This window comes from Glossina fuscipes, unplaced genomic scaffold (genome assembly GCF_014805625.2).
Source record: "Glossina fuscipes isolate IAEA_lab_2018 unplaced genomic scaffold, Yale_Gfus_2 61, whole genome shotgun sequence".
In the NCBI taxonomy this organism is placed as follows: domain Eukaryota; kingdom Metazoa; phylum Arthropoda; class Insecta; order Diptera; family Glossinidae; genus Glossina; species Glossina fuscipes.
The window spans coordinates 5,216,553-5,225,361 of NW_023998433.1; the positions used below are offsets into that span (position 1 = coordinate 5,216,553).

General features: G+C 31.3%; 1 protein-coding gene across 1 annotated transcript; it reads right to left on the minus strand.

Annotated features, from left to right (window-relative positions):
* Window positions 1-6,117: 6,117 nt before the first annotated feature.
* LOC119637881 (signal recognition particle receptor subunit beta) lies at window positions 6,118-7,619 on the minus strand. The gene is made up of 4 exons (XM_038034282.1): window positions 7,037-7,619; window positions 6,669-6,975; window positions 6,469-6,594; window positions 6,118-6,407 (listed from the first exon to the last, which is right to left on the minus strand). The coding sequence occupies exons 1-4, from the start codon at window positions 7,131-7,133 to the stop codon at window positions 6,215-6,217; spliced, it is 723 nt and encodes a 240-aa protein (XP_037890210.1). The 5' UTR covers window positions 7,134-7,619; the 3' UTR covers window positions 6,118-6,214.
* Window positions 7,620-8,809: the final 1,190 nt, after the last annotated feature.

Genomic DNA, 8,809 nt, shown 5'->3' on the forward strand with positions numbered 1-8,809 from the left:
TCCAAAAATATTCAAGTATTCAAGCGGCTATATATTCGTATATGTAGCCGCTTTTTATCGCGTACCGTATGATGGTATACAATATGTACTGTTTTTAAAGCAAACGAGAAAGAGAAATCACGTCAAAAAAAAAGATCCATTCCAACGAGCAGCAGCTAACCCATTCCAAAGTGCATCGTAATCATTAGGTTTTAAAATTTTGAAAAGAAACTTTCAACTGCGTGTGTCTTAATTAAAAGTAAATTGTATTCCAAAAAAATAAGGATACGTTAAAGCGACACCGATAATATCATCCTCGTATAATAAAACACTGCTTCATTGCTTTAATTTAATTTGAAATATTGATCAATAAAATTAACAGTTGTTTTTTAATTTCATCAAACTGTTAAAGTATCAAATTTTGCGAAAATATGGAAGAACCGTAAAGATATGAAATAAAAAGTATTTGGGATCGCAGAAGGAGAGCGATAATAATAATATAACAAAAAAAATGAAAAAAAAACAAAAAGTATTGCTTTGTAGGAAATTATATTTTTAGGGGTTTACCGTTAATTCATTTTATGTTTATATTAAATGATACAGAACAAATATGAAATATTCTCCGTTCGATTTCTTATGGAAAACTCATAAAACATAGAAGACAGAATCTCTGATCAAAAGACGATCCGATAAATGACAATGTACATGCAGCAACCTAGATACCAATAACCGAATATTCATAATATGGTTAACGTTGTAATACTGTACGCACATAAACACATCCGCAAACCTATAATCAATTGAGCGTCGCAAAAACAATGCCTTTCTTTTGTTTTGCTTTCTTTCGCTGAAATAATGTGTGATGCATAATGATGGGTGTGTTATAAACACGTACAAAATATGAGGGTTTCACCACTGTATTTCATCAGACAACGCATAAGCATAGGCGTCAATATGATAAGTTAAAAATTTAATAATTTTTATGTACACAAACCACTCAATATATTTGATGGTGTTACAATGCTTTGTTTTATCATTTTGGTGGGTATACTTGTCTGTCATTTTTTGTCTTTTTTTTTTTTTTAAATTAAACTCCTTTTAACACATCATTACAAAAAACAAAATATAGGAAGGTATAAATCTCGGCGCGGTTACACCATAATTATCACGTCATGATGAGCAAGACAACGAAAACCTTTTTTCTGTTTTGGTTAAACAAACCCGCAGGCTATAACACATCGTTGACCAACATTTAGCACCTTGTAGCTGCGGCATCTTATTAAGTACGAATGGGTACCAGTAAAACATTTGGAAATTGGAGTTTTTGTTTTTTTTTGTGTCATATTGTTGCCCAAAACGACCAGCATCAAGAAAAATTGTGCAGAAGAAAATCATTTAGTTCTTTTTGCTTTCGCCATTAACCAGTTCGTATATATTATATAGGCTATACTTCTCGTTTAAATAAAGGCAGTTGCTGTACATAATCACCGTTTGGAACATACACGGATCCATGCCATGTCCCTCTTGCATAATTAAATTATGGAAATTTTGTCGCCGCGTTTGGTGTTGGTGAGAATCACCTCAATTTGCACTCATTTATGGCAGGCATGAATTTAAATTTGATTAAATATTAGGTCAGATATTCATACATATATCTGTTGTTAATATACATTTAAATCAGATCATTCGGTTAAATCAAAATTTTTAATGGTGTCGAAATTCGAAGAATAAATCGTAACGGCACTATAATGTTATGGAATTACTTTTTAAAAAAAGTCGTAGCAACATAAAAATGTAAAACAAGTAATAGGATGCAAAGTGATCGTTCCATCGTTTTAAAATGAACCACTTTTTTGCGTAAATTATGGTCACCTCGAAATACTATCTGCAACTTTATTGTCCCTACTAATAAATAACACCATCTGCACCTAATGCGGGAGCATGAGAATTCTTATCAGAATCCATAGTTCAAACCGAAAATGAAAAAAATCTCACGTAATGAGAACACTTAACTTAAACATTGTTGACAATTGAATGTATAAATTGTATTTTTAAATATACTTTCCAAGACGCAACCCGTACTATGTCTTGTTGGAAAAAACTATAAAGTTATTAAAGTAGTTGTTAGAAATAAATCTAACCATACTATCAATTGAGGATTACAGCAAAAATTATATATCAAGTCTTACTAACCAAATCAATGAGAACAAAACACAGATTAGTAGATATATTGTAATTTTTATTTTATTTATTATAAGAACAGAGTTGTTGTCGATCACTGAGTTAAATGTTGTTATATAGAACATAGAGTTACGCTACCTGTTGTTTGATATGAGCACTACTTTTACTTTGCGTTTGTTTCAAAGTGTTTGTTAGTGCAACCCTGTTAAAAAAATCAGTGTAAAGCTTTTTTTATGTGTTCGTTGTGTAAAGTTAGAATTGTATGTGTTGTGTTGCAAGCCTGGTACGTGTTTGTTCGTATTGTAAAGCTAGTACAGTGTTCGAATTTTTTAATATTTGCTGTACGCGTGCTATTGTGTACAACAAAGTAAACTTTAAGCTCAGAAATTTAATTTCATATTCGCAGCAATTGGTACCAGCAGTCACGTACCAGGTTCGTGACTTTTTCATAGTAAAATTGTCAAAATATTGTGAACATTTTTTTGCCCAGAATTTCACGCATTTTTACAATAACAAACTACCTTGGTGAAAATCATAGATTGAAAGATACTTTACTTTCTAAATAAATATTATGCGAAAAAAGTTTAATCTGTAGTGTAGTGCGTGAGTGGTTGTTCCAGATAAATTTAAATTTGCAATTTGCATTATAAATGCCGACGGCAATTTTCATTTTGCATTGAATTTTAACAGATTTCGTGAGTTACAAAGCTCTTTTAGCAGATTTCGTGAGACATCAAGCTGGTGGCTTTGCAAATTAAACGATCTGGCAATTTAAGTTGTCAGTTGGGCACTCAACCATTTCAGAGCATTTTTGGCAATTTTTTTATTTATTATAAGCGACTCTGTGCCTTGCCTTTCAACAGGGAATTTAGCGAGGACTTTGTTTAAAAATTATGACGGTCTAATTTTAGGCTAACTTGTGAAATAAAAGAAATTAAGAAATTTTATATGCCTAAAGAATTTTCAAATTCAACTGGTGCGAACTTAATTCAGCTGTTAATCTGAAAAAGACTTTGTAGAATCGATACACATACACATACAATATAATCGCGAATATTGCGCTGTTCATGTGGATAACCTTTTTCAAACATAGAAGTGTGCCTAAAGAATTTTCAAATTCAACTGGTACGAACTTAATTCAGCTGTTAATCTGAAAAAAACTTTGTAGAATCGATACACATACACATGCAATAAATTTAACCAGAGAATAAATTCTTTTCTTTTAAAGCGCACTTGAGATTTGAAACCACTCGGGCGGATAACTTGTAAAATTAAATAAGTTTAGTTGGCGCATTTTCCACAACACTATACATACATCTACAGGAGATGAAAGAAGAGCAAAAGCGACCAAGTCAATTAAAAAGAATCGGAAACAATCAGGAAACCATTAAAAAGAATAACAATTTCTTTTATATACATTTTTATATATATTAATAAAGCTATTTTAACAATTTCTTTTATATGTATATATATTTTTATATATATTAATAAGGCTATTTTAAATATATAATAAAGCTATTATATAAATAAAGCTATTTATATTTAAATATAAATTATATAAATTAATGTATAGCAACAGGAGTTAGACGATGGGTTATAAAAAGTAGTATTTATTTCTTTGAAATAGTACAAGTACGTCTTAAGCCCGAGCGCCGCCCCCTCTTTGGTCTATTCACTCGTTCATTCACAATATGCTTAATTATGTATATATGTATATAAAAAATTTTGCATGAGCTATGCCACCTTTCAAGCTATATTCCTTTCTATGAAAATAAACAAAAGCTCAGAATAGTGCATAGTTTTGATTCTGTTTTTGATTGTCTTTGTTTTACTTTTGTTTCAATATCTGTTGCTCATGCAATAAAATATTTTACAATATGTCTTTGCTGTCTTTGCCAACTAAACTTATTCAATTTTACAAGTATGGGATGATCGCGTTTCCGTTCGAATTTACAGAAATTAAGAATTTAAAGGCGCGTTTACATAGCGAAAAAATAACATAATAAGGAAAAACCTAAAGGATCAGCTAATCAATACTTCGGCAAGAACAATAATTAAAAAACCGCTCAAGATTATATAAAATTCAAATCAGAATTTATTTCTTTATATTTATAAAAATATATTAATAAAAATATATTATATTAATAAAAATATATTATATTAATAAAAATAATGATAACAATGACAGTTATGCATATAAGGGTGAGAATAAGAATAAGGATAAGAATAAGGATAAGGATAAGGATCTTGATGATGATAGCGGCGATTGGGGCGACTCAATTTTTGGCCCAAATCCGTGATGTAACGCTCATTCCCCCAATGGCGGGCGTTTCGCCTTCCACGCCTACGTCGCGTGGGCGGCGATTGTTGTTGTTCTATTTGAAAATAAGAAAGAAATAATGTTATTATTAATTTTAATTAACAAAGAATAAATTCTACTTACTTTTTTTCCATATTCAATGGCGAGGATGGCGTCGGAGCCTTTATGATATCTATTGGATGTAAGAACGTATTATTAATTTTAATTAACAAAGAATAAATTCTACTTACTTTTTTCCTTATCCAATCGCGGTCCGACACAAGTAAAAAAATTAAGGATTTACTTTAGCACTAATTAATTTCAAATCCGACTCTGAGCAGCAGATTTCTTCTTTACTTTCGATGATGAGGATTACGTGACCGTTCTTTGTTCTACTTAAAATTATTTTTATTTTCATATGTACGTATGTATGTCTCTATCAGCCATTATTTATTGCTATCAAGGTTCAGATATTTAGTAAAATTTACGAACAACGGAAGTAAGTTGAGTTTGGCGCCGAAAATGCTTCATTCATTTCAGAACTTGTGGGATACAAAGTACAAACATTTTTGATGAGCTTCTGAATCGACTGAAATATGTCCCTATATCCGTCCTTGCAATTTTTGTTCTAAACATATCCCTGCCCGCAAATATGAAGCTATCTTCGTCTTCAAATTCAAGGAAAGCATTGAAAGTTCTGGCACGCAAATCGATAATAAAAATGATTGAAATGATTGAAGCACACCTGCCTGCTGTATTCTTTGTTTTCCACAAAAAGTAAAAAATTAATAAAAATTATGGCGGTCTACTTTTAGGCTAACTTAACAGAAGACAAAGGTCCAACTCTGTTAAAATGCAAAGCCGTCTATTTCTTTATTTTTTATTAATAAATCTATGTTTTCATATAAAATTTCTTAATTTCTTCAATTTTACAATATTTTTTTTAATAAATCTATGTTTCCATATAAAATTTCTTAATTTCTTCAATTGTTAGTTAAATAACAGAAACACCAAAAGTCCCTAAGATTTTACTGCCTCTTATTTTCAGACACATCTTGGAGTCTCTTTATACTTACTTCTCTCCCACTTAATGTTTACATCCGACACCATTTCTAATACAGGTTAGCTTAACTTTGTGCCGACGGTTGTAACACCCAGAAAGTCTTGAAATAGACTCACTTTTTATTATACCACTCGATTCAAAATCTTTTTCCGAATCAATATGAACTTATCTGTCCGTTTGTCCCTGTGTCCCTGCGATGTAAATCCATGTATTGTTTTGTTCAACCTAGACGTCGTAATTTTCGAGATATTTTGATGAAATTTAATACACTCACAAGGTGCCCGCCCAGTTTCTTAAAGATTGCGCTCTGTATGTTCAACATAAATTTACGCCGACAAAGATCAGACGAACAAACACACAGACAGGCTTAGATTGAATCAAAAAATAATTCTGAATCGGTTAATATAAATAATAAAAGGTGAGTCTATCTTAAACCCTGCTGTGTGTTATTTAGCATTAGGTTTAATTGAATTAGTAGTTGGTTTTCTTCCCTATAATGCTAAGTTTTATATTGCCCACAAAATAGAAAAAAGGACAGTCATGCAGTTTTATACTAGTTATAAATGAAATATGGAAATGCGTATATTTTCTTCAAACGTCCTTTAATTATAATTATTGCAGTTTTACAAATTGTATAAAAAATATGGGAAGTGCTCCTACCCTAATATGCAGCAGTATCAGACAACACCCGTCTACAACATTCTGTCGAGCCAATCAGTTAAATGATTTAGTTGATCTTCTTTGGCTGAACACTCGTAAAATTGTATATTCTGTGGTAGATGAGAAAATTCAAAGTCTTTCCCATTTTTGCCTAAATAAGTAGCTTTATTGGTTTCATTTTCTCCCAATACTTCCAATTTACCACGCGTGCCACGGACCAAATTCCTATCAAATAAATTTATAATAACTCTTCAGAAGCTCATTTAACTTAAATATTATAACTTACATTTCTTTTTCAAGTAACTGTTTGAGTACTTTTACAGATTTAGCGGTAGCCAGATCTTGTTTACTACATAATACTAAAAATGAACAAGGTACTGTTGCGATATCCGATAAAATTGTGTACAAAGCGCTGTAAATCCAAGATAAATATAGCTGCGTTGATGCATGATCATTTAATAAGCTAAGAAGACTAGATGAACTTACTCAGCTACGTCACGTATATCCTTTTGAATGGTCACGGAATCTACCACAAATATAATACCCTTCGCTGTCCGCTTATATTGATCAAAGCATTTATTTCTGACTCTGTAATGGCCGGGTATATCTATAATCCTCCCCGCTAAGCCACCGGATTTATATTCGCCCATGTTTTCTTTTACCGATACGTAGGTGTCAGGAAATTTTTTATGTAATAAACGCATAAAAATAGCGCTCTTGCCAGATTCACTTAAGCCCGTTAGGAGAAAATCACGCCTAGCTGATGAACGTTTACGTAGAATAACAAAAAGCGCTATAACAATAAAACGAAAGCAGTTTATGGCAACACAAATGCAAGGATTTAATAAACATACCAATAAAAATCAAACCAATTATGGCAGCCACAATTACTGGCACCATATTAATGTTGCTTATCGTCCAAAGTACTTCTGGCTCTTCCTCGGTATTCATTATTAATTGCCACTGAGCTTAAAACCACGTTTAATATCAATTTGAGTAAATTGAAAAACATGAAACTCTCGCCTGGCTATCCCTATGCTCTTCTTTTAGTCGTAAGCGCTATTATTTTTGTCGTAAGCTCTGTTATTTTTGTCGTAAGCGCTATTATTTTTGGCTATGTCGAGTTTGCAACGCGTGGCTGCCATTATGTGAAATATTCTTATATATCCATATATGTAGGTATTACTCGTTTCTGGCAATGCTACTTTAAAGCAAACTCTTGGGACGTGTACAATTTGTTACTTTCTCAATATTAGAAAAACAATTCGAAATTTTTCAACGCAGTTGCGGTCTGATGTGAAAATTTCATAAATTAATTATTATGTTCGATAATCGATATGCAAATTGGATTGGAACTGCCTTCGCTATCGGAAATTTAATCTTTCTCTATACTTCCAAAATTGATTTAAGAGCTGTTTCATTCCATTTATTCCACTGTTGTTTGGCGTTTGGCTAACGTTTCGCTTCTTTCATTGAAAAATCAAATTCGTTAAATATTATACAAATATTTATGAATATAACTTCGTTTTCGTTAAGAATCTTGTATTGCTTTCAAGCATTCGGCAAATCGGAAAATGATAAAAAATGATACAAGCAAACGTAAGGAAGACGAAAGATAAGAGAAAATTCTTGCTTTCTACCTTCATCTGGTTGGCAATTCAAAAATCTATGTTTCTGATCACGTTAAATGCTTGGGACTGAATAAAAAGTAATTCTTTATTTTTAGTCTATGAATTTATTTCACTAATAATTATTATAATAATAATATGTTATTATTATAATAATAATAATAGTAATAAAAGCAAATATAGTGCTTGCCATTTCTATCGCTTATATCGTATACCCCTTCAAATTACAGCTGATTATTATTATGAATTGTTTACATAAATAAATGGAAAATAAACCTACTTGCGACAAAATAAATCTACATGCGACAAAATAAACCTATATGCGACAAAATAAAGAGTATGGGATAACTGTGCACCAATCCACAATGAAAATTTGCAAATAAGCCGAATATAAATTATTGAAAATGATGCTAAAATATCTAAGATCTTTCATATTAAAGAGTTGCACAAAATAGCAATTGTTCACTCATTACAAACAAGAAATACCAAATTACAAAAAGAAAATCCATATTATTATTATTATCATTATAATTTTAGACTAATGAAATAAATTCTTAGACTAAAAATAAGACATTGAGCACTGGCAACACAGGCTATCGGCTCTAATTAAAAAAAAAAAGAATAATAAAATGTACATTAGATAATGAGCTTAGTAGTATTAATAAAGTAATGTATAGAATTGATATTCTGTTCTGAAGCTGATTGTAGAATGTTCAAAGGGTTAATTGTTCCAAATGCAATACTTCTAGCCAAGGAAAAGTTGAGGCAGTCGCAGAGAATTTGCTTTATAGTAAGAGTTTGTCCACAACAGCAGATTAGGGAGGAAGACTTCTTCAAGATCCATTGGTGAGTTGTAATTGTATGACCAAGACGAATTCTCGAAAATGTTTGGATCTTCATTTTCTCAACATTAGTTGGATATAAAGTTGGAGTTAATTGAGGGTTAATGGAAGAGTAGTGTTGATGATGGTATTGTAAATTTTCTTCTGCAATTTTCTC